Here is a 26,093-nt window from a genome sequence, read left to right on the forward strand (position 1 = left end):
AGGGAAACAGGGATCCTACTGCAATCACTGACTTGGCGGGGAGCGCAGGAAACGGGTAGGCCGGGAATCCGCGCTCTGGCTGGGAGCGCTAGGGCCTTTTGCGGACTCTGGTCCAGTGGGGAACACGGTCCGACTGGAACACGGGTCCCATAGGAACACGGGTCCCACAGGACTAAACTGGCCGAGCAGGAAGCATCAGTCAGGGGCTGCACCGCGGAGCAGATGGCCTCGTCCGCCGTGGAGAGTTTCGTGGCCCAGCAGCTACAGCTGCTGGAGCTGGAGCGGGACGCCGAGGTGGAGGAGCGCAGGTAAGTTTGGCCGCAGGTCCCAGGCCCTCTGTAGCTCTCCTTAGTCACCGCCTGGAGCCGGTCTAGTGTTGGCTGGGTCAATGGGCAACACACGGAGACAGCCCTAGGAGAAGACCGCATAGCAGCGTCACTTCGGGGCGTCGAGGCAAAAGGATCGGGAGTTCAAGGTCACATTTTGGCTACGTAGCCAATTTGAAGTCAACCCGGGTTACAGGAGACCCTGTAGTGAGGCCCCCCACCCCAAGGAAAAAAAGAGAGAGAGAGAGAGAGAAAAGAAAGAAAGAAAGAAAGAAAGAAAGAAAGACTTCACAGGATGGTCAGTGCTAGATGGGGAATGGGACAAGTTTTCCTCGGGATCCAGGGAGGGGTGTGTGCCAGAGAGCAGCTTCCTAGAGGAAAGTTAATGAAGCCTATGTCATGTATGGTGCCTGAGCATTCCTGAAGAACCATGTTGTTTCAGGAGAATATCTACAGGCCTGCAACAGACAGAGCCACCACTTATGTATCCCACAGTGCAATTCCTGTAATGCATTTCCCTAAGGATAGACAAAGGCTGGTGAAGTAACTGGCCCAGGGTAACCCACGTGGAGGCAGGACGTGAAGCCAGTCTGTGAGATTACGAATGTGTAATCTGTAGATTGGTTGGCTGAGAGTTTGTCAGTCATGATGAGAGAGAGGTTTTGCTGTTCTGGCTGTGTGACTATGGAATTGTGTACTAGGCCTTCCCACACTCTGTCTGTGAAGGCATGTGATTCCCACACCATGTGCTTGCCGTGAAAATGAAGTGATATGCTTTAAGCCAAACTGGGACCTTGAACCACACTTAGGGTGTTGGTGGTAAGAAGCAGAGAGGGAGTCAGGTATAAATGGGAGGGCCCCAAAAGACTGGATGGCAGATGGAAAAGAGACATGATAAGATTCTGTGTTGGCTGACCTGGAGCAAGTTAGGCAGTACCTGTCCCGTGGGGTGTGGGAGAGAGGTAGGATTGGAGTGGAGTGGATCCGGAGTTCTTTTGGGGCATGGGTAATGCCTATAAGCAGAACTCCTTTCTCCCTTGCGCAGGCACAAACAGTGAAGCTGTTTTGCTTGGTGTCTTCTAGGTGCTGGCAGGAACACAGTTCTCTGAGAGAGCTTCAGAGCCGAGGGGTGTGTTTGCTGAAGCTTCAGGTATCCAGCCAGTGCACAGGGCTGTGTGGGCAGCGGCTGGTCACCTTTGAGCCCAGGAAGTTTGGACCTGCAGTGGTGCTTCCTAGCAACAGCTTCACCTCTGGTAGGTGTTCCCTGGGGACTTGTATCGGCCATGGCTGGTGGTCAGATCAAGGCCTGTGCTGTCTGAAGGGCTGGAGAACTGACCCACACAGTCTGGGGCACTGCAGTGAAAACCTTCTGGTTACAAACCTGGTGATCAGCATAGCTGGTTTTGTTGCTGTTTTGAGACAGGGTCTGAAATTTCCTGTGTAGCAGAGGATGACTTTGAGCCTTGAACTCCTAATCTTCCTGCCGCTACCTTCCAGATGCTGGGATTATAGGGTTACCAGCATACCTGACTTTTTGTTGGTTTTTGGAGACAGGAATGTGACTAACTGTATAGCGCTGGTCCATCTGGAACTTTCTATATAGACCAGGCTGCACTAGAAGTTTCAGTGAGCTTTCTGTCTCTGCCTTTTGAGTTCTGAGATTGCAGATATGCACTACCACATTCAGCTGTTAGTGCTTTTTGGTTGCCTGGTTTGGCAGCTTTCTCTTTGCAGTGCCTGGGATAGAACCCAAGGCCTCTGGCCTGCTGAGCAAGCACTCTGCCATTGCACTGCACTCTGGAGCGTTTTGACCGCACACTAGGGATGCAAGTTGGCCTCAGCCCTGAAAACTGAGAGCCAGCAGCACTGCCTGTGGCAGCCTGTTTTGAGTTGCAGCCTTTGATTATGTTGACTCCATAGACTCTTGTCCAACAGTTTTCAGTTCCTCTGCTGGTTTGGAGAAGGTCAGATGAGGGGAGTGGGATGAGGGAACCTGCTGGCAGGTGTCAGACCAAGGCAAACTTGATCTCTTGACCTTGTTAAAGAAGCTACCTTCAGCCTGCACCCTTGGCAAATTGGAGCAAGAGTGCCTGCCACTGTCAGGTGTGAAGGGGCAGGATGGAGTGTGCACAGTAACCTCTCTGAACCTGTGTGGAGTGACTAGAATGTGAGAATGATGGGTGGCAGTGGTCACAGGAACTGGAGCCTCTGTATGGAACACCAGCAAGCTGATACCGCTGTTGACCAAATCAAGGGACGTGGCTGTTGTCAGTCTGAAGGACAATCTCCAGGCTCAGTCGTCACTCAGAAGTAGCAATCTTGAGCTGAGTGGGATGTGGGGAGCCTGACACACAGCTTAGCTTCTGCCCTAGGAGTGTTCCTTTTGTTTTTCTGGAGTCGGGGAGACTCAAGGCACAGGTAAGACTCATACCACACATCTGAGTCAGCTTCAGGGAGAAAAAGTCACCAAGCTTGACTGACAACCTGAATTCAGTACCCAGGATCCACATGTTGGAAGGAGGGAACCAATTACCACAAGTTGCCTTCTGGCCCACACATGTGCACCATAGCACACAGATGGAATAAATAGATGCATAATTTGAAATATACTGGAAATGACCACATACCGTAATAACTAGCTGGTTTTGGTTTTGCAGGTGATATTGTGGGTCTGTATGATACTAATGAAAACAGTCAACTGGCCACTGGGGTCCTGACCCGAATCACCCAAAAATCAGTCACAGTGGCTTTTGATGAGTCCCATGATCTCCAGCTGAACCTGGACAGAGAGAATACCTACAGACTGCTGAAGCTTGCCAACGATGTCACCTACAAACGCCTGAAAAAGTGAGAGTTCCTGACTGAAACCAAAGGATCTCTTCCTTGGATGGGACTCGTGGGCACCCTTACTTGTGTTGAGGGAGGGAGTGGTCTGTCTGCTAAAGAGGTGCTGGGTGCTCAGGTGATGGTGTCCCTGAACTGGTGTTCCAAAGAGCTCCTCATTTTGTCTCTGGTCCTCACAGAGCACTGATGACACTGAAGAAGTACCACTCTGGGTCAGCATCCTCGCTCATAGATGTCCTGTTGGGTAGCTCCACCCCAAGTCCTGCCATGGAAATACGTGAGGATTTTAAATTTTCTTAAGTGTGTGTGTGAGAGAGAGAGAGGGAGGGGGAGGGAGAGAGAGAGAATGAATATGTATCCACATGAGTACATTGCTTGGGGTATATCAGAAGGAACCATTGGATCATCAGGAGATGGAGTTAGAGGTGGTTATGAACTGTCCAATATAGCAATCATGGGTCTTCTGCCAGAACAGTACATGTTCTTAACCACTGAGACATCCCTCCCGCTTTAACTTTTTCCCACCTAAAATGATGCAGGACATTGTGATCTTGGTCTGTTTTAGCAAGGATTTATGTATTAGTCAGGATTTTACTGTTGTGAACACATACCATGACCAAGACAAGTCTTACAAAAAACAACATTTAATTGGAGCTAGCTTACAGGTTCAGAGGTTCAGTCCATTACCGTCAAGGAGGGAGCATGGCAGCATCCAGGCAGGCATGGCACAGGAGGAGCTGAGAGTTCTATGTCTTCATCCAAAGGCTGCTAGTGGAAGACTGACTTCCAGGCAACTAGGGTGAGGGTCTTAAGCCCACACCCACAGTGACACACCTACTCCAACCAGGTCACACCTATTCCAACAAGGCCACACCTCCAAATGGTGCTACTCCTTGGTCTAAGAATATACAAACTATCACAATTTACAATAAGTTTGAAATATCTTTACATCTTCAGATGTACTTCTCTGAGTGACTCTAGACTGTAGACCAGAGTCTCTGGACTCAGTACTGAAGAAGTTCTCATTGCAGAACTTGCTGTATGGCCTTTGACTTCTGATCCTCCTGCCTCTGTCTCCGAGTGTTGAGGCTATGGATGTATACCAACACCGTGTGTGTGTGTGTGTGTGTGTGTGTGTGAGAGAGAGAGAGAGAGAGAGAGAGAGAGAGAGAGAGAGAGAGAATGTGTACATGTTTGTGTAAGTGTGCATATACACGTGTGCACCTGTAGTTATGGGCCAGGTTGATATCAGGTGATATCAGGTGATATCAGGGTTGATATCAGGTGTCTTCCTCAGTCCCTCTCCACTCTGTCTTTTATCTGTTTACTGCTACTGTGTGTTGTGTGCATGCAGAGATCAGAGAACAACTCTGTGAGTTGGTTTTCTCCTTCATCCTTTACCTGGGTTCTAGAGTTTGAACATAGATTGTCAGGCTTGAGTAACTGTGCCTTTACCACTGAGCCATCTGGAACCCCCAGCTCATTTTTGAGGCAGGGTCTCTCACTGAACTTGGAGCTCACTGATGACTAGGCTGACTGGCCAGTGAGGCCCAGGAACTGTAGATGCACTTCACTGGGCCCAGCTGTGATGTGGGGTTGGAGACCCAAGCAAGGCTTTCAAGCTTGTTGTGACAAGCACTTTACTCACTGAGCCATCTCCTCAGCTTCACCCCACTCCACACTTCTAAATAAAAGATAGGTCTTAGTCTCAATCAACATGGCCAGGAATGACCTTGAACTCCTGAATACTAACTAGGATTATGGACATGTGTCACCATACCTACCTCAGAAATATATTATCTACCTTTAAGAGCTGGTGTGTCCTGATTTTAGCTGTTATCTAGTTAACATGTGTGTGCTGTGGAATGTACCGGAACCCTGAGATTTGGCAGCCCACGCTTTGTCCCTTATCTTCTCTTAAGATGGTTTGTAGGCTCGTTGCCTCACAAATCCAGGTCAGCACTCTTTCCTCAGAGCTTGGTGCACTCATCTTCTGTTGGGTGTCTCTGGGTGGACACTGGGATGGAGCTGAACAGAAGAGGTCGCTAGAGCTGGAGAGCCTCAGTGGGTAAAGCGCCTGGCGTGTGAGTGTGAGAGCCTGACTTCAGATCCGCAGAACCCAAGTGGTCTTTCTGGATGTAATTTTAGCATTCCTGCATGAGATGGGAGGCAGAGCTGGAATTCCTGGAAGCTCAGAGGCCAGCTGACCTGGCCGACGCAGTTATGAGCAGACCTTGTGTAGACAGAAGACAAGGATGGACACCTGAGGGTGTCCTCTAACTTCCACAAGGATACTGTCTCTCGTGTGCATGCACGCTCGCATGTGTGCACAACAGATGATTTTTTTTTTTTTTTTTTTAAAGAGGGGGACGGAACAGCAGGCTGGGTATTGCTTCCTGTTCCCAGAGAACTCTTGTTTTGAAAATTAGGGCTTGGAGCTGTAGCTCATTGGTTAGAGTGTTGGCCTAGCACAAGTGAAGCACTGGGTTCCACCCCTAGCACTGCTAACCCGGGTGTGGTGGTCTAGCCTATAATCCCAGTGCTCTGGAGGATGGAGATCAGAGCAAAGTCAGGGTCATCTTCAGCTACTTAGAGAGTTTGAGGCTAGCCTAGGCTATATGAGATTTTGTTTTAAAGGAACAAACAAACAAAAAAAGTTATAAGCACACCTTTAATCCCAGATCTTGGGAGGCAGAGGCAGATGGGTCTCTGAGTTTGAGGCCAGCCTGGTCTATGGAGTGAATTCCAGATCAGCCAAGGTTGTATAGTGAGATCCTGCCTCAAAGAATGGTAAAATGGCATCTCTATGCTGTGCGTCTTAGCCTGGGGTTGAGCCTGCTCTGTGTACTTCTTGTTCCTGACTGCTGACAGTGGTGCTTCTCTCGCAGCCCCTCTCTCTTTCTACAACACAACCCTGGACCTTTCCCAGAAAGAAGCTGTGTCCTTTGCACTGGCCCAGAAAGAACTTGCCATCATCCATGGGCCTCCTGGCACTGGGAAAACCACAACTGTGGTGGAAATAATCCTTCAAGCTGTGAAGCAAGGCTTAAAGGTGGGCAGAGGCTCCCCCTCCTTGTCCAGCCCTGTAGCTCTGGGCCTGCCTTCACTCGGCAGGGTCCCCTCAGTCCAGCATGTGTATCTGTGTCAGGACTGGCACAGGACATTTGCAGGTTGAGTGCTGAGCTACCGTACTCTGCAGTTTGTTTCCCTTAGCCTCACAAAACTGGACACCTGTCTGGATGCTCACATGGGGAAGGTGGGGTAGCCCTGAAGATAGCTCGGCCTTTGTTGTTGGCCAGGCTCCCTCAGTCTGCATGCTTGCTATATTCTTGCTCTGAGTCTGGTTCACAGTGGTGCTGTGGAATTGACCAGGGCCCTTTTGAAAAGCCTGAAGCAGGTCAAGGCAGATGGAGGGACTACAGTTAATCAGATGTGCAGTTTAACCACAAGAAACACATGTGCCATGCATGCCCTCCTGACTCTCTGAGGCATGAAGCATCATTGCATGCTACTGTTCACCCACATCAGTGTGGGGCACCCTGATCTTCCAGGCATTCCTGTGTACATAGTAACCCGCACAGTGACCTGAATGCTGGGGACCCATGGACTCATTGTGTAGACAAGGTAACCAGGAAACAGAGCTGTGCCTGGTTATGCAGCAGCAACTGCATGAGCCAGAGGGTGACTAGCAGAACCACCTCTTCTCAGAGCTGTAGGGAGACCTGTCACAGTCTCTGTTCAAGAAGGTTTCCACCAGAGTGCCTTTGTAGATGTTTGGAACCATCAGGAAAATCTAGCTTCTTGATGGGAGCAGATGGGATGGTTTTCACTAGTGCCCTCCAGCTCAGTGTGCAGGGAGGCTGGTGCACTGGTGTCAGAGGGGCTCACTGGGACTATTGAGTGGCACAACTTATGGGTTGTTGGGGGACTGCACTTTGCATGTGCAGTTACAAAAGCAAGATAGAGCCCATCAGAGAGAGCCCCTTTGTCTTGTCAAACAAGATGGTTGGTGCTATAAGCAGTGCCCTGGGCCCTGGTTACATGCTGGATTTTTTTTTTTTTTTTTTTTAAAGCAAAAAAGTGTGTATTTACTTTTGAGCTGAGGAGAGAAACACAAAGCCAGCTGTTGCCTTGCCCATGGCAGCCTCCGGTGCATAGAAAGGGAGGGGCCTCCGGAGCTCTGCTTGTGCACAGGGAGCTGACTTTAGAATGTTGGAGTTAGCCTTGTGGGTGGGGCTCCTTTTTTTTTTTTTTGGATGCACTTCTTCACCTCAGGATGAGCTATCTGATCCTAGATCATGATACTGGGAGGTTTCTAGGATGTCCTGAGGGCACCAGCTCTCAAGTCAGAAGCCATTAGGTTAGAAATCCATCAGACTGGCTACAGTTTCAAAAGAGTATACAACATGGCTTGCACTGTGCAAGGAAGAGGCAGATAAGGTGTAGAATCCAGAAATTACTAGTGAGGTGTGTCTCATAAGTTGCCAACTCCAACCCACACCATTGGCTAGCTGCAGGTATAGGGCTGCTTCCCCCAAACCACCTGCTGCTGGGGGAGGGACTCTTTTGCCTGGTGAAGGCTTACCAAAGCTGAGATTGAACTCAGGGCTGTGTTGGCCATTTAGCCAAAGCGCTGGGAGACAGGAGCTGGTAAAAGGAAATGGGTTAATATTGACCAAAATCAGGGAGAGAAATCTCCCTGGCTTCCCTGGTGTCCCTCCACTTGAATCTACCCTCGACCTCTCTTCTCTTCCCGTGTTCCTCTCTTCCACTCTCATCTGCCCTTCTCTCTCTCCCTCTTTCCTTCTCTCCTTGTTCTTCTCCCCTCTCCCTTTCTCTCCCTCTTTCCCCCCTCTTCCCTTCCCCCGCCTCCCCCTTGCTACCTCTCTCCTCACTGTAGCTCAGGCTGGCTTTGAACTCATACTGACCTTCCTGCCTCAGCCTTCCAAACGCTACAGTCACAGCTGCAAGCCATTGCACTAGTGGCTTTCAGAGACTTCTGTGCCATCACAGGTCAGCAATACACATTCAGTGTTTGGGGGATGCATAGGCTATGGCTCTCCGGGTTCTGGTTCCTGGGATGAGGCCTGGGTTGAATGCCATGCACTGTTGGCACCATGTGTTGGCTCTGTCACCTTACCAGTGATCATTCTCTGTCCTTTAAGGGTTATTGTTTGGTAAGTGGTGTTCTGGTAAGTGGTTTTAATTAGGAAAGAAGTTGCTAGAAGCCTCACTATATGCTTCTCCAGGTCCTGTGCTGTGCTCCCTCCAACATCGCTGTGGACAACTTGGTGGAGCGTCTGGCTCTGTGCAAGAAGCGAATTCTGCGCTTGGGTCACCCCGCCCGCCTCCTGGAGTCCGTTCAGCACCACTCACTGGATGCAGTGCTAGCACGCAGTGATAACGCCCAGATTGTTGCTGACATCAGAAGGGACATAGACCAGGTCTTTGTAGGTATCATGGAGTCAGTGTCCCCATGCGTGAGCTTGTCTGAGCTTTAGTCTTTAAGGAATGCATGTTGTGTTCTGCCCAGGTTCCTCCTGCTTATCTTCTGCCTGTTTGTTTGCTTAGTCCCTTATAATCCAGGGCTCTGGGTGTGGCTCAGGTACTATGGCTTCCTAGCCTGCTCGAGGCCCTGGGTTCAACCCCAGCGCCACATAAAATTGAGCATGGTGGCTCAGGCTTGTCATCCTAGTAGTTTGAGGGTACATAGAGGCTGGAGGAACAAAAGTTCAAGGTCATCCTGAGTTGCATAGTGAGTTCAAGAACAGTCTAGGCTTCCAGAGACAAAGTGGACTCTAGTTTGGACTGCTTGCTGTGAGTGGAGAGTTGTACTGGGCATTTAGGTGCTTCAGGAGTGTGGAGTAGGTGAGAAATTCTCCTAAAGAAAGTGTTCCCCGGGCTCAGGGGCAGCATGGGGCAGAAGGTGTGCAGGTGTGTGCATACCCCTAGCTTTTATCTCCAGCACTGGAAGGAAAATCAGCAGAAGCAAACATTTCCTCGGTGCCTCCCCAGCACTGCAGATGGGCTGGCTGGTCCTGGCAAGATGAAAAATACTCAGAAAAGTACTAGTCCCTTCTAGAATCATTCATCCATTTTACCTCCATACCAGGACACCTGGCCTTGCAGAACAAGGTCGGGTGGCTTCAGGTAAACTGGCTCAATTGCAGAGGGTGGTGCTTATAAACCGCTCTCTAGTTCACATGCCTGCCCGACTTTCCCCTGCTTCCCTGAGCTGGACTGTGCTCTCCTGTCAGCAATTCCTCTGCCTCTCCTGGTGCTCCTGTGTGTCCTCAGCACCATGGAATGAGGGCAGCTACATGAGAGGATGGCAGGGACAGGAGTCCACCAGCTCTTTAGGAGAACGGAGGCTGCATGATGCTGATCTTGGTGTCAACCTGGAGCGGATGGTGTGCATGGAGATGGGAACAAGGCTCAGGGTGCTGGTTGGGGCTCCGGCAGTTACCCCTGCTTTACCCTGCATTATCCCTGTCCACATGCAGATAGCAGCAAACTCAGGCTCTTGACGTTTCCACCCAAGTCCTAACTGGTACTTTATCGTCTCGAACACCTACTGTTCATGGTCACAGTAATAGTGACTGTCCCTTCCAGCCCCTGTGGCAGGTGGGGTGGGAAGCTCTTAGGCAGCTGTGTGCGTCCTTCGCAATGATTCTGCAGTTTAGCATGGTCTCAGGATTGTGCTGAGCTGCATCGCTGACTGAGAGCAGTGTGCTGGAAAAGAAGTACAGAGTCTTGTTGGAGTAATTATAGATTTTCTTCTAGGGCAAGAACAAAAAGATGCAGGATAAGAGAGAGAAAGGTAATTTTCGAAGTGAAATTAAGCTGCTAAGGAAGGAACTGAAGGAGAGGGAAGAAGCAGCCGTAGTTCAGAGCCTCACTGCGGCAGATGTGGTTCTAGCCACCAACACAGGTGAGAGTGGCCTTCCTGCCAGCGCAGCCTTGGCCTGGAGTCTACAGCGGCTGCTGCTCTTCCCAGGACTCACTTTGTGGGGAGTCTTCTAACTACAAAATCAATGTCTTTCACAGACACAGGGCTACTCTGGGTGTCCCCTCTTGTTTTGTGTGTGTGTGTGTGTGTGTGTGACCAGAGGAAGACATCAGGAGTCCTGCTCTATTGCTTTTTGCATTGTGTCTTTAAGACAAGGTTTCCACTGAACCTGGAGCTGGGGTGGTGTCCAGCAAACCCCAGGAGTGCTCCCACCTCTGCCCCTGACAGTGCTTGGTTCGAGGCCCCTGCGCAGACCCTCCCTGGTTTTCCCGTGGGCACTGGGTTGTTGAACTCTGGTCCTTATGCTTAAGCAAATGTCTTACTGAGCTCGAGTCTCTGACTGTTAGGTTAGGTTCTGTCTCCTTGATTACTACACAGTTCAACATCATCATGAAGCGCTCTCATTTGTTTTCAGATTGGTTTGTTTTTTGCTTCTTAAGTTTATTTAAGGACTTATTTTAATTAAATATATATGCACATGAGTGCAGGTGCCTGTGGCGGTCAAACATATCAGATCCCCTAGAGCTGGACTTATGGATGGTTGTGAGCCACCTTTGTGGGTACTGGGAATTGAACTCAGGTCCTCTGCAAGAGCAATACTGCTGAGCCATCTCTCCAACCCCCAGTTTTTTGACACTTTCTGAGAGAGGGTGTCATGTGGCTTCAGGCTGCCTTGAACTTGTTTTTATCAGAAGATGACCCTGAATTCCTTATCATCCTGCCTTTGCCTCACAAGTGCTGGGATCACAGATGTGCACTGCCCAGCATCCTCCTGTGTGTTCTTCTACCTTAATGTCTGCTAGTACTTGTTGTTTTCGTCTCCCTTGTAAGATTTAGTTGAAATCCCAAATAGGATACTTTTTTATTCACTTTGTGTGGGTGGACATGTGTAGAGGTCAGAGGACAGCTTGGAGAAGGCAGTTCTGTTCTTCCAACATGTGGGTCTTACGACTTGAACTCAGGTCATTAGGTGTGGCGGCAAGCTCCTTTATCCAGTGAACCTTTCCCATGACCTTCGATATTGTAGATTCAGTATAAGACGAGGTTTTGAAGCAAAAACGAGTGAGCCAGCTTGGTTTCCTTTCCTACCAGGTGCATCGTCTGATGGCCCTCTGAAGCTGCTGCCTGAGGACTACTTTGATGTGGTGGTGGTGGACGAGTGTGCCCAGGCCCTAGAAGCCAGCTGCTGGATTCCCCTGCTGAAGGCCCCAAAGTGCATCCTCGCTGGGGATCATAGACAGCTGCCACCCACCACCGTCTCTCACAGGTGAGATACTGGCCTGCCTGCCTGCTGGCTCTTCCTGCACTCTCTCCTCGGTCATGTGGCTCTCAGCTGCATCTCTTCTCTGTGCTGAACTTTGGTGTCCACAGAGCTGAGCAGTTGGTTAACTCCCAGCCCGCTGTGGGCTCTGCAGTGTGGCTGTTAGTCTTTCACCAGGACCTGTGGAGTGGCCCAGCTCAGCCTTCCTCCACTCAGTGTCTGGCCACACTGGCCTCCTCAGGGCTCAGTGTGCCCCTGCCTCGCTGTTCTTTGTTGTAGTGTGTATTTACTATCCTTGGGGGTTTCTACCCCACCTTAGCCCATTTAGTGCCCAGATAAAAGGCAGAAACCTTTTATGCTTATAATAAGTCTTAATAGCACTAGAGCTGGGCAGATAGCAAAGCTCTGAGCTATTTTATCGACTTCCCCGGGAGGTTGTTAACCCTGAGATATGACTTACCATGTTCGACTTGGGCCCCTCTTAACTCCAGCTGGCCAGCCCTCTCAGCCAGTTCTCATCATCCCTTACTCCATGGTGTCTTCTCTTCCCTCTGCCTTCTCTCTCTTCTCCTCATAGTCCTGCCTCAGACCTCAAGCCCAGGAACCAAAACTTCCATCTACCTTTCCTCTGCCCAGCTGTAGGCTGTAGGAATCTCTATTCAACCAATAGCTTTAAATGAAGGAGCAAGGTTACATAGCATCACTTGGTGTACATGAGGAGTTCCTATTCCCTGTGAGCAACCAGAGCTTGGGGCCAGTGTTAGCATTACAGTACAGAGCAGCAGACCAATTCCATCCATTCCCTTTGTTTGAACCACTGCTCCCTGAGGTGGGTAGCCCTACCCTCCATTCTGATGGCCCCTATGGGGTTTACTGTGCCCACCCTGCTCAACTGGCTCTCTCAGTCCCTTTCTGATGGTCTCATGGTTTCTCTCAGCTTGGATCCCTCCCTGACAGTGTCATGTGATTATCTTCCCATGTAGAGAGCCCACTGTGGGCCTTGGCCCAGGTCTGACACAGACGTCACCAGGAATAGCCGCCTTCAGCAGTTAGGGCCCTCAGCCGGCAGGGCCCTCAGCCTTACTTGTGGCCTCCTTGCAGCTGAGGAGGCTTTGATCTGGTTTCTGTTGCATTTGAAATTGCATCTCTTCTGGTGGTAAACGAATTGCTCAGAAAGGTGTTGTGTGGATCCTCCCAGAGGGAGTGGGTGGCCCTAGAAGTGGGATGCTCAGGCTAGGGTGTAGTGAAAGAAAAGGTGGTTCTGGCAGTTCCTCAGAAGTAGACGTGTGTGTGTGTGTGTGTGTGTGTGTGTGTGTGTGTGTTTGTTTGTTTGTCGGGGGATCTTTGAGGGGAAGAGTGGAGGGTTATGGGTAGCATGAAAGTCCTGATGGGAAGGGCAGGAGTATGAAGGCTCATGGTGTGTGCCTGGTGACTTCTCCAAGGGAATGTTTCTCAAAGTGGGACAGCAGATGGCTCCATCTTGTAGGGAGCTGTGGGAGGAGCATGGGCTGTGCCTGTGAAAAGGCAGACCATGCATGTCCTTGAGAAAGCTGGGTGATACTAGTGGCTGTGCTCCAACTGTACTTCGAGGTTTATAGAGGTGCGTGACAGGCATGGTATGTCCTGCCTTTGGCCTTAGTTACTTTGGTGACAGTGGTCCTTAAGAATCAATTGGACCCCAGGGCTCAGCAGCTAAAGAGCACTGGCTGCTCTTTCAGAGGATCCAGAATTCCTTCACAGCACTACAGGCCCAGAGGATCCAACGCCCTCTTCTGGCCTCTAAAGGCACATGTGGGATACAAAGGTACCATAAGTACAGCAAACCCCTTGTACCCTAAATAAAAACAAGGACTTAAAAAGAATCAGTTGATTCTCAACTTGAAGGGCCTTGTAAATTCTCAGGAGCCCGCCTGGATGGGATGGGGAGCTTCACATGGTCTTGGACATTTCAGTGTGGAGAGAGGTGCCGTGCCAGCGGCTCCATGGGTGGGTAGCCTTGGACTGTGCTTAAGCCCTCAGGTCTCACTCTCGCGTGGATGAGGTGGAAGTGGTTCATCTGTGGAGAGTGAGTGCCTCCATCCCTGGACAGGGTGGGCCTGGAGTGGGCTCAGCTGGCTTGCCAGTGGTAGTGGTGACTGCTGCCCACTGGAACACATTTGGTTTGATTTGTTTATTTTGAGACCACAGGCTGTCCTTGGACTCACTATGTAGCTGAAGGTGCCATTGAATTCATGACCTACTGAGTGTTGGATCCAGGCATTTGTCTGTCTTAGAAACAATGCAGGGTGCTGTACAGTGCTGGGGCCTTGGTTCTAAATGGAGCTGCCTGGTCTGAAGGCTTCAGGGAAGATCTGTGTCTGACTTCCCTGCCTTTCAAGGCCACTGCAGATGGTGGCTCATGTTTCTTCTCCCATCTTCTAAGCAGCACAGTATCTCCATGGAGCCTGTCTCCCTCTTGTACTTTGCCGCGTTGCTGTTGCTCTGAAGGGATGGATGTGTCCTTAGGTTCTGGTGGTTTATGTTGCACACTGCAGCTCAGCCCAGCTTTCCCTTCCGTCACGTGGGACGCCAGGGAAATGTTGGGTCCTAAGACTGAGAACCATTTCCCTCCCCTCCCATAGTGTCACATCTGGACTCCTCACTCACTTATTTTCCCTTTTCGGGCACAGGGCAGCACTGGCTGGGCTGTCCCGCAGCCTGATGGAGCGTCTGGCAGAGAAGCATGGTGCTGGTGTGGTGAGGATGCTGACGGTACAGTACCGAATGCACCAGGCCATCATGTGCTGGGCGTCGGAGGCCATGTACCACGGGCAGCTTACTGCCCATCCCTCTGTGGCAGGACACCTCCTGAAGTGAGTGACCCAGCCTCTTGCTTCCCCTCATTTTTCTGCCTTGCCTGGCTCCAGCCCCAGTTGGCCCTCTGTGTCCTCTTAAGGGTTTGGGATGGCAGAGGCTCTGAGAATCACTTTCTAAATAGTTGCCTGGGCCTCCCTGGGAGCTGGACCCATCCGGCAGCCCTTCTGTGTTTTTGATGGGAAGGACTGGTATTTTGTGAAGGAAGTCAGTCTTATGTTCTACCCACTGCTATGCCAGGGACCTTCCAGGTGTGTCTGACACAGAGGAGACACGTGTTCCGCTGCTGCTCATAGACACCGCTGGCTGTGGGCTGCTGGAGCTGGAGGAGGAGGAGGACAGCCAGTCCAAGGGAAATCCGGGTGAGTTGCAAGCCAGGATTCCCTGGTCCTTCTCAGACTGGTCTTTATAACATGTCACTGCACGGGCTGAAAGTAATGCCTCCACAGTTAAGAGCATTGGTCCTCTGCTAGAGGACCCAAGTCAGCTCTCAGCACCCTCACTGGGCAGCTCGCAATGGCCTGTAACTCTAGCTCCAAGATAGCTAATGGCCTCTTTCTGGTCTCTTCAGGCATCTGAGCACACATGGCTACATTTACACACACACACACACACACACACACACACACATACACGTGCATATAAATAAAAATACATTTAAAAATAAAATAGAGGGCTGGAGAGATGACTCAGCGGTTAAGAGCACTGGCTGCTCTTTCAGAGGTCCTGAGTTCAAATCCTAGCAACCACATGGTGGTTCACAACCATCTGTAATGGGATCCGATGCCCTCTTCTGTTGTGCCTGAAGACAGCTACAGGGTACTCATCATATATATAAAATAAGGAAATAAAATCTTTAAAAAATAAATAAACTAGAACAAATCACCCCAGGCCCCCGCTGTAGGGAGGCACTGGGTGGCACAGATGAGGATAAGTTCCTGGTGAACTGTGTGTGGGCTTGGAGCTGAACACAGCATCTGTGTGCTCGTCTAGGGGTCCAGCTGATGCCTGGGCTCCTGGGCTGGGAGCCTTTCCTGTACTCCTCCAACCCAGCAGCTTGGTATTGCCCGCCGCTTTTGTTCCCCCTGGTAAGAACACACTCAGGGCAACCGGAATCTTCTGCGGCACAAGCTTTATTGCTTACCCCATCAGGAGCCAGTGGAGAAGAGAGCCAGAGAGAGAGAGAGATGGCGGAGCCCCCTCCCTTTTATGGAGGACTGTCCTCCGCCTCGGACCTGTCACTCCCTGATTGGCTGCAGCCCATCAGCCAGAGTTGTCGTCAAGGGAAAGGCAGAGCACATGGGGTGGGAAACTACCCCAGCGCATGTGCAGATGGTTTGTTTATTACTTAGAACACAGGTGTCAGTGCCATCTTATAATGGCGAATGTGAGGATGGCTCCTTACATCTCCCCCTTTTCTTTTATTTAAGAGCAATAGGCCACCCATAATAATGAGAGTGGAGATAGAGGTCAAATCCCCAGTGTGTAAAATAGGGGCTTTACACAAAACCTCCTCCCAGGCTCATCACCCGAAGGGGTCTTGGTCTGCTCCCGTGTCGTTTTTCCTGGGGGAAGGACACTTGGACACTCAACCTTCTTGAAAGATGACATGTCTCCCTAGAATAGGCTCATAAATGCCACAGAGCCCTTCTACTGCAGTGCTTAGCCATGCAACTCTCTCGGGCTGCTGAAGCACACTCACTCTATCCCGTGCAATGAGACTAGCCTCGTGGGGTGCAAGAGCTGAGTGGCCAGCGACCTATTGCTTAAGCATAGATAACCATATACCAGGGGAAGCACCATGTTCTAGTGCTGCAAGCGCCTGGGAAATAACCACCATGTCTCTCCTTATTTGGGCCTTAAGCTTACAGACCAATCAGAGAAGCAACACTAATCCACAGCAAAGAACAGCTCCAAATAATTCCACCCCCACCCATTCTTTAAAGAAGGAAAATGTTGAAAAGATAGTCCTTAGGTCAGGGACAGGTCCAAGTGCGTGGGGCAAGTCTCAATTTTCAAAGGGTCTGTTCAAATTTAGCCGTCCAATTCTGTATCTCCCAACGCTGCTCTCCCTTTGTTGTTATCGCACTGGACATCACCAAGACGAGGGACATCAGTATTCCCTTGGTCAGTCTGGATTTTTCGGGTGAGTCTTTCTGGTATCCAAAATGGGTTGTCTTCATTCTGTGGAAAAACACAAATAGCTCCCCTGGATCTTATCAAAATAGGATCCGGGCCTTTCCATTTGTTATTTAAAACATCTTTCCATTTAACCATCTCTTTGGGCCTATCTGGCTCTGAACAATGACGTTCAGCTGCTGTATCTTTGTTAATTGTCTAGTGGCTTCACCTGTTCGGGAGAGCGCCTTCCAGGCCTTAATAGCCGTGGAGGAAATTTGGGCATAAGCTCCCCAGTGATAATTTGTTTGATCAGCGCGGTATAAGCTCCCTGACCCGTTAACAGGTCAAAGGTCCAATCTCTCTGCTCTGGAGTCAAAGCGGCAGCATTTGCTCGGGCCTGCGTTTGTGCAGCCTCTTGCCATAGTGCTCTCCATTCCATATATTTGCCCGCACTGGGGAGAGCGGCTTTTGCAATCATTTGCCAGACGGCAGGAGTTAATGCCTCGCCAGCAAGCCTGCCTAACTGCACCAAGGTGAAATTAGCATTGGCTCCATATTTACGAACCAACTTAGCAAGCTCTTTAACCTGTAAATACTCTACTGGAGCGTGAACACACCCACCCTCAGCTCCTTCAAAGACTGAAAATGCCTGTTGTATCTTCCTTTGTGCCTCTCTTGAAATGAACGAGTCCGCGCACTGCCTCTCTGCACAGGGCTGACGCACTACGCAGGGTGGGGGCTCCGCATAGGGCGGAGGTGCACTATGACTTTGAAGCCAACTGCCCAGAGGCCGAGCAGCAAGCTGGCCTTTGCCAGCCGCTTTTGGCTTCTTTCTTGACCTATAAGCTCGCATTTCTCTCTCATAACGAGCTGCTCCCTCCTCCAAGTCTGTTTTCTCAGAAGGGCTAATTTTTTCATCTGATTTACAGCTACTAAGAACTGGCTCTTTAAACTCATCTCTTTTCTCCTCTTTCCTTCTAATCTCTCCCCAGGTATTTTTCCCTGACATTAACTTTTCTTTTTTCCTTTGTTTTTTCTCCTCTTTCCTTCTAATCTCTCCCCAGGTATTCTTCCCTGACATTAACTTTTCCTTGGGTTCAAGACCCGTGGAAAGGCCTGTATACTTATTTCGCGCGCCATGCTTTCTCTTTTTTCCTGCTCTCTCTCCCCGCTTTACTTCTGATAGACTGTCTTGAATTTTGTCCAGAATTCTCCACCCTGCCTTAACCACTTGTTGGCATATGAAAAGAAATAAAAGGGCTTTTAACACTAGAGAAAGTTCAAGACTAGACATACCTTGTAAAGCTGTAACAAACGCGCATCCGTTCCCCAGCTGAAGAGTTCTGAACCCACGCCGGATCCTTCTCAACAGTCTGTTTTGTGGGAACACTTCATTACCACAGTTCCCCAGCTGAAGAGTTCTGAATCCACACTGGATCCTTCTCAACAGTCTGTTTTCCGGGAACACTTCATTAACCGCTCCTTCCCCGTGATGTAGTAGCTCGCGGGTTTCGGCACCATTTATTGCCCGCCGCTTTTGTTCCCCCTGGTAAGAACACACTCAGGGCAACCGGAATCTTCTGCGGCACAAGCTTTATTGCTTACCCCATCAGGAGCCAGTGGAGAAGAGAGCCAGAGAGAGAGAGAGATGGCGGAGCCCCCTCCCTTTTATGGAGGACTGTCCTACGCCTCGGACCTGTCACTCCCTGATTGGCTGCAGCTCATCAGCCAGAGTTGTCGTCAAGGGAAAGGCAGAGCACATGGGGTGGGAAACTACCCCAGCGCATGTGCAGATGGTTTGTTTATTACTTAGAACACAGGTGTCAGTGCCATCTTATAATGGCGAATGTGAGGATGGCTCCTTACAGCTTGGTTCATCTTAGGTTGAGAATCTTTCCAAGCCAGCAGTACCCAGGTCCTATGATGCTTATCTGCCAGCCTGGTGACTGTTTGGTCAGCTGGTTACCTCCCTGGATGCTCCCTGCCCTTGGCCCAGCATAAGATCTGCTCACAACAGGCAAGAAGTGTTTCCCAAGCCGGGCGTGGTGGCGCACGCCTTTAATCCCAGCACTCGGGAGGCAGAGGCAGGCAGATTTCTGAGTTCGAGGCCAGCCTGGTCTACAAAGTGAGTTCCAGGACAGCCAGAGCTATACAGAGAAACCCTGTCTCGAAAAACCAAAAAAAAAAAAAAAAAAAAAGGAGTGTTTCCCACAGCTCAGTAACAGCTGAGTTGTACAGTATGGCCCTCACTGAACACTACCCTCTCTCCTCCTCAGGCGAAGTTCGCCTCGTCACTTTGCACATCCAGGCTCTGGTGGATGCTGGGGTCCAGGCAGGTGACATTGCCGTCATCGCACCCTACAACCTTCAGGTGTGAGGGATCCCCCTTTTGTTTCTCTGTATCATGGACTCAGCCTGCTAGAGGCTGAAAGGGCAGGGAAGGTTTGTTGGCTATGAAGTCCAGGGCTACAGTGGACCCCAGTGTGACCAGGTCTAGGGCCCAGAGGACACCAGCAAGAGACCATCTGTGTTTCTGTTCTCACGTAGCTACCAGCCTGACCTTGGCCTGGTCCCCCACTGTGTCCTTGTTTTAGGCCAGCATTCCCAGATGGCATAGAGACCGTGCTGAAGGATCAGCCAGGCCCAGGTCGTGTCCCTGACCCCATCTGGTTTGGTAGGAGAAGCTTGCTGCCTGCATAGTTCAAGGTCCTCAGAGGCAGTGTCACCCCATTCTGGTCACCAGCATTGCACACAAGGCTGTGAGAGGCAAGGAGATGCCGTAATGCACAAAGTGCTGCCACCCTCAGCACCCTCTCCCTAGTGTGTGAGATCCCCAGCTCAGTTTACACTGCTCTGTCCTCCTGTACTCCAGATGCTCCCTGGGTGCCCGAGCTCTACTGACCCTGAGCATCAGAGGCATGCAGGTCAGTTCCACGTGCCCCCATGGTCAGCATGCTCACTGCCAAGCTAAGTAGAGAAAAGGCTACAAGCCTCAGGGCAGCTTGCTGCTGCTGTGGTCACTGAAAGGTACCCACAGTAGTCATTCTACAGTGTAGGGCTCCCAGGCATGACAGATCTTGCAGTCCTCTGGCTTGGTGATGACATCTTGGTCCTGCTTTCTGTTTCAGGTGGATCTACTCAGACAGAGCCTCTCCAACAAGCATCCTGAGCTGGAGATTAAGTCTGTTGATGGCTTTCAAGGCCGAGAGAAGGAGGCTGTGATCCTGACCTTTGTCAGGTCCAATAGGAAAGGTATGTGGTGCAGCCCATTTGAGCCTTAGGTTCAGCCTGGGAGTGTCAGGGAAGAGAGGGTGTGATTTCAGCAAGATGAAGACTCAGTCTGGCCAGGGAGCAGGTGATTAGGGACGCGGGCTGGGACATGGTGGGCCCCAAGTGACTTAGTCACCCTGTCCAGGCAAAGGAAACTCCTTCCTCCCCACGCCCTAGAGCCTGTCTTTTAGCCTTGAGACATGATTTTTGTGTGGCCCACACTTTGCCATGCAGTGAAAAAACTGCATCTAAGCGCTCACTCGTCAGTGACCTGCTGAGTGGCCTTGGAAGCTGGAGATGGATATGGAGGGGAATGGCTCTGCAGAGTTCTGTGCTGTGTCCATAGCAGCTGCTCCTGAGCCCGGGCGCGCGCGCGCGCGCGCGTGTGTGTGTGTGTGTGTGTGTGTGTGTGTGTGTGTGCGTGCATGCTGAACATGCTACCAGCATGATTGTGGAGCTGCACTGGTCTGCAGTGGGTGAGCATCAGAGCCGATGTGGCACACACTCAGGCTGTGTGTGCAGGGGCATGAAGGGGCAGCTGCAGGCTACCATGGCTCTGATGATGTGACTGTTCCTGACTGTTCCTGAACAGGTGTTCTGTTCCCTGCCTTGGATCCCTGCCTCTCTCATCTCTGGCTTTTCTTCAGGTGAAGTTGGTTTTCTGGCTGAGGACAGGCGGATTAATGTTGCTGTTACCCGTGCTCGGCGGCATGTGGCAGTCATCTGTGATTCCCACACTGTCAACAACCACGCTTTTTTGAAGACCTTGGTGGATTATTTCACAGAGCATGGGGAGGTACGCACAGCCTTTGAATACCTGGATGACATCGTCCCTGAGAACTACACCCATGAGGGTTCCCAGGGCCACAGCCATGTCCCCAAACCCAAGTGCCCCAGCACCTCCATCAGGAAGCCTACCAGTGATCAGGAGAGTGGCCAGGAGACCAGAGCAGCCCCTGGACACGGCCGCAGGAAGCCAAGCGAGAAGCCCCTGGGCTCTCAAGTCCAGTCCCAGCACAACTCCAGTGCAAATGGCTCTGACAGAACTGGAGGCACAGACCGGACAGAGCACTTTAGGGCTATGATTGAGGAGTTTGTGGCCAGCAAGGAGGCCCAGTTGGAGTTTCCCACATCTCTGAACTCCCATGACAGGCTGCAAGTCCACCAGTTAGCTGAGGAGTTCGGGTTGAGGCATGACAGCACTGGGGAGGGGAAGGCTCGGCACATCACAGTGAGCAGGAGGAGCCCTGCCAGCTCTGGCAGTGTAGCCCCACAGCCTCCCTCACCGCCCAGCCCTGCACAGGCTGAGCCTGAGCATCAGGCAGAGGAGCCCGTCGCACAGGTGCATGGCCCTGCCCAGCTGGATCTGAAGGCACTGCATCTGGAGAGGCTGCAGCGTCAGCATAGCTCCCAGGCCCAGACAGCCAAGGGTCAGCCAGGTGGGGACTCGAGGCCACAGAAGGCTCCACAGAAGAAAAAGAAAAAAGAACCAAAAGGTAAAGCCACATCTCTCAAGCACATCTCTAGTGCTGTCTGGTTCCTGTCCCCTGCCACCTGCCACCTGCCACCTCGGGAGGCAGTTAGACTCCCTTGGCCTCGTGAATTCGCTTTTCCCATGACTCTTGTCTCCCTGGCCTGGCCTTCCTGGAGCGGTTACAGGCAGGTCATGTGCTTGTCCCCAGAGCCCTGCAGGGGCTGCAGAGAGAAGGCCTGGCATGTTTACTAGTGCTTTCCCTGTGGGGAAGGGAGGCAGTTAGTTAGGGCTCAGAGCATCAGTACAGGCACAGGTGCTCAGCACACCATTCTGTCCTGTGCCTGGGCCAAGGGGACTGCATGCTCTGCGTTCAGCCTCACGGTGCTTGTATCCCCTGGGTGACCCCCACCCCTGAGTTGGCACACTTGTTCCAACACAATGAGGGCAGACCTGCTGGGGCATAGTATGGGTGCACTCAACACTTCAGTAGACCTTGCCAGCAGGAGCACATCTCGTTCCCATGAGCCAGGCCTTAGAGCCGTGTTCTCAGCTCCAGAGTCAGCTCTCGTGGGTGGCACCACTCTAGGCATGCCATGGTGCTCGTGGGATGGTTCCTGTAGCCAGGCTGTGTGCTGGAGAACAAGCTGACACAGCGCCCTCCTGCCAGGTACTGAAGGGAGGAACTCTGAATGGGGGTGACCCCTGCCTCAGATGGAGAAGCACTGCATTTGTGCCTTGGGGAGCCTGGACCTACCCACATCTGCTGTTCCTGCCACAAAGCCTAGGTGGTCTGGGAGCCCCACCTATTCCTGGGGTTCTGGGATCACGTCAGGCTACCATCTTTCAGAGTCCCCAGGACCTCACCTGTTCTGTAAAGGTTCAGGCTCTGTCTGTGCCCTGCCCAGCAGCTGAGAGGTCAGGTGGCCATACCTGTGACAGACTCTGTTTGGCCAGTGCTCTTCAGGGCCTTGGCCATGGGTTGATGGCTGGCAGGAGTGACCAGTTGAATGCAGGAGGGTTGGCTAGGCACTATCACTGTCCATCCACTCTGACCACCCTGCCTGGTCCTTATTTCCTGAGCATGCTCACTGAGGGTGCTGCCAGAATGGTGTGCGTGTCCCCAAGGCCCTCTGAGCCACTTGGTTCTACTTAGGATGTGGCAGGAGCCAGTGACTGGGTGGCTTCAGTTTCCCCTTTACACAGCTGTGGGGGGAGGGGAGAGGTGGGAGAGATAGATCAGTGGACACAGGGAACAGGAATGGGGGTTGGGAGGAAAGAGTGCTAGCATGTGAAGGAGAGAGATCACAGGATACAGAGAGCCAGTAGAAACAGCTGTCATAGATGCACATGGGTGCAGTGGCTTGTGGGAGACCTTGATGTAGTATCAGGTCAGTCAGTGACCACCTGACCCCAGCGAATTTGGATACTGCAGCACCTGCCAGTATGTAGGGAGGTATTTGGAGCCATGGGCAGACTGGGGCCCACCTATATGGGTGCCTGAGTGGTTCCTTTTCGTACTCTGTGTCCCCTGTGTTTGCACACGTGTGCTTTTTGGAACTGCACTGTGTGTTGCTGCTTCTCTGTACTCCTGAGCATTCTCTGAGCAGAAACAAGCTTTCTGAAATGCTGATACTCTCTCCATCCATCACTATTAAAACATTTGCACATTTATTTACTGTGTGTGTGTGTGTGGCTGCACGTGCCACAGCACACATGGTGAGAGTCACTTTTCTAATTGTATAAATCGGCCTCGGGCTTGGAGGCCAGTGCTCTTCCCCAGTGAGCCAATCCCCTGCCTTCACCTGAGAAAGTTTTCCCTGACTCTGAGCATGGAGATATATGGTAATGCAAGTCAAATATGTACTAATAAGTCGTAAAAGTTTGTTTTAGAAGTTCCTTGACGAGACGATGCCGGGGCCTAGCAAACACAGGAGTGGATGCTCACAGTCAGCTATTGGATGTATCACAGGGCTCCCAATGGAGAAGCTAGAGAAAGTACCCAAGGAGCTAAAGGGATCTGCAACCCTATAGTTGGAACAACATGATGTACTAACCAGTACCCCGGAGCTCTTGTCTCTAGCTGCATATGTATTGAAAGATGGCCTAGTCGGCCATCACTGGAAAGAGAGGCCCATTGGACTTGCAAACTTTATATGCCCCAATATAGGGGAATGCCAGGGCCAAAAGAATGGGAATGGGTGGGTAGGGAAGTGGGGGGCTTTTGGGATAGCATTGGAAATGTAATTGAGGAAAATATGTAATAAAAAATATTAAAAATTAAAAAAAAACTAAAAAAAAAAGTTCCTTGACAGACATAAAATTTTACTATTTACTAAAAATGAAAATAAATTTGCATCCAGTTGGAGAGACACTTGTCTAACAGGACACAGTCCACAGATATATAAAGTGATAAATCCTGAAACATGCTGGGTGGCCAGTGTCCCATTGGTGTCTGTGAGGGCAGAGACACAAGAGCTGAAACACCCAGCTTGTGACGCAGTGGCTGGGGTCTCAGCAGAGGCTGCAGCTTGAGGAGTGACATTGAGGCAGTGCTGAGCATGTGTGTTGTGTGTTCTGCTCAGAGATTTCTGCATGGGTGCCATGCCGAACACATTTGATTATGACTAGATTTTTTGCTTATTGTATGTGTTGGAGCCTTTCATGGTTGCTGAGTTTTTCATGATCCCATCCTGATCCCTGAACACCCACAGCCTAAGTAACACTATCCAGCACTTCCTGCCTCTGCATGAGAGCCTAAGGGGCTTCTGCCAGGGCCTGAGTCGGGCAGCTTCTGTCCCCGGTGGTACTGCTATCTGGCCTGAGTTTTGTTTTTGCAGTTGGTGTCAAAGGGAGCCCCCCAAAATGTTTTTCTGGATGACAGAGTATGCTTTCAGAGGTATTCTGCGCTCTGTTCTCCTCCCCCAGGGCTGGGCTGTGAGGTTGGCAGTGGGGTAGGCAGGCTGTCAGCTCAGTGAGGAGCCTGGCACCATGGGCTGATGGGGAATCCCACCAAGGACTCTGGAGGTAGGGCATCCCACTGTCTGCAGTGTCTGGTCTTCGTCCTCTCCCTTGCCTGAGCACTACTTCCCTCCTCCCCAGGTCCAGCTATGGCTCTACCCTGTGAGGAGGACTTCGATGCCTTGGTGTCTGCTGTGGTGAAGGCTGACAACACCTGTAGCTTCTCCAAGTGCTCGGCCAGCACCACCACCCTGGGCCAGTTCTGCATGCACTGTAGCCACCGCTACTGCCTCAGCCACCATCTGCCTGAGGTGAGGGCCCCTTCTGGATGATGTGGACATCACGTGGTGGGGGAGGTGTAGCCAGAAGTAAAAGCCAAAGCAGATGATCTCATGTGAACACTTGGGCCCAAGGAGATAAGAGTACACCTTTGCTGAGGGACAGCCACAGCAGTGGGAACTCAGGGTAGAGGAGGTCTGTCCATCCTGCAGGCCCCTCCCTGGGCAGCTGTGAAAGATAGACCTGGGGAAGGGAGAAGGGCAGGCCTGTGGTCTTGCACAGCTTTAGGTGGTCCCTTTGATGCAGCTATGCGGGCTTCAGCCTCCCTTGCCCACAGCTCACCCCTGACTCTTGTATTCTTTCAGATCCACGGCTGTGGAGAAAAGGCTCGTGCCCATGCCCGCCAGAGGATTAGCCGGGAAGGAGTGCTGTATGCAGGCAGTGGGACTAAGGACAGGGCCCTGGACCCGGCCAAGAGGGCCCAGCTGCAGAGGAGGCTGGACAAGAAGCTGGGCGAGCTCAGCAGCCAGAGGACAAGCAGGAAGAAGGAGAAGGAGAGGGGGACGTGAAGCCACACCCTCGGGGAGGGCTGTGTGGGACAGAGGCAGCAGGTGGGGACACGGTCCTACACTGGCCATTTCTCTGCTTGAGCTACTGTGTCCCTAGTCCTCTCATGGGTGCTGTTTGCAAGGAGATGCGCCTGGTTATCATCAGAGTAACTGCCTTGCCTGGCCAGGCCCCATTGATGCTCTGAGTGCCTTGCGTGGCCAGCTAGCCATGGCCACCGTCATCCTGTCTAATGCAGTGACACAGTGGACACGGATTGTGTGGTCTAGGGATGCGGGAATGTCTGTACGGGCTTCTAGTCTGTAATGGCCTGGCCTCTGCTGCTTGGTGACTGGTGGGAAATAGTCTTTCCAGGGCCCCACACACTGCTCACCCTCAAAGACTGCACCCTTGCCAGTACTCTGTACCTGTTGCTCATGGGAACTCTTGTTCCAAAATAATATAAATTATTTGCAAATTAAAGTGTAACACAGTGGATATTTGCTTGTGTCAGAGGTGAACATTCTTTCCTTCTGGTCCAGATGTCACCCTGTGCATGCCGTGACCGGGCAGTGGTAGCACCTCCCCAGGGCATCCAATCGTGATGCTGTGACAGCCTGGCATCATGGACAGGCATGGGAGCAGATGTGGACACTTGAGGAAAGACACTGGCTCTTGTTGCACTGGAGGCTAGTGACCACTCTGCCCGCCTTCTAGAAACCCCTCTGTAGAAGAAAAGGAAGCCAAAGAGAAACAGATAAGGCTGCAGGTTGGCCTGGTAATGGTATCCTGGAGTCTCTGGATCCAGCCACGCTTCATCTCCAACTCATCCTTCCCAGCATTCTTTACAATTAAGTCCTTTTTTTTGGCTGAACAAAGTCCACATTGGGTTTCTGTCACTTGCTGCCAAAGACTCTTTGCTGATCCAGTTGTGCCTGCAGCTGTATATCTTATTAAAACATGTTTTTGTTTGGGGGGGAGGCGTGCATACTTGCAGAGGTAAGCATGAGTGTGGGAGTCAAGCCGGCCAGCAGCCATCAGGCCTCTCCTTCTATGGTGTGGTCCCAGGAATCACTCGGGTCTTCAGGCTCGGTAGCAGTACCTTTCCCTGCTACATCTGGCTTTTCTACGTGGGCGCTGGGGATCTGAACT

General features: G+C 51.4%; 1 protein-coding gene across 1 annotated transcript; it reads left to right on the forward strand.

Moving 5' to 3' along the window:
- The first annotated feature begins 5 nt into the window (after positions 1–5).
- Ighmbp2 (immunoglobulin mu DNA binding protein 2) lies at positions 6–25,439 on the forward strand. The gene is made up of 15 exons (XM_021151971.3): positions 6–308; positions 1,410–1,579; positions 2,984–3,173; positions 3,350–3,447; positions 6,059–6,222; positions 8,420–8,620; positions 9,954–10,101; positions 11,272–11,446; positions 14,110–14,292; positions 14,534–14,655; positions 18,691–18,785; positions 19,543–19,666; positions 20,332–21,180; positions 24,258–24,427; positions 24,761–25,439. The coding sequence occupies exons 1-15, from the start codon at positions 223–225 to the stop codon at positions 24,962–24,964; spliced, it is 2,979 nt and encodes a 992-aa protein (XP_021007630.1). The 5' UTR covers positions 6–222; the 3' UTR covers positions 24,965–25,439.
- The last annotated feature ends 654 nt before the right edge of the window (positions 25,440–26,093 follow it).

The sequence above is a fragment of the Mus caroli genome, unplaced genomic scaffold, assembly GCF_978045245.1.
Source record: "Mus caroli unplaced genomic scaffold, Mus_caroli_1 scaffold_20, whole genome shotgun sequence".
NCBI classification, from domain to species: Eukaryota; Metazoa; Chordata; class Mammalia; order Rodentia; family Muridae; genus Mus; species Mus caroli.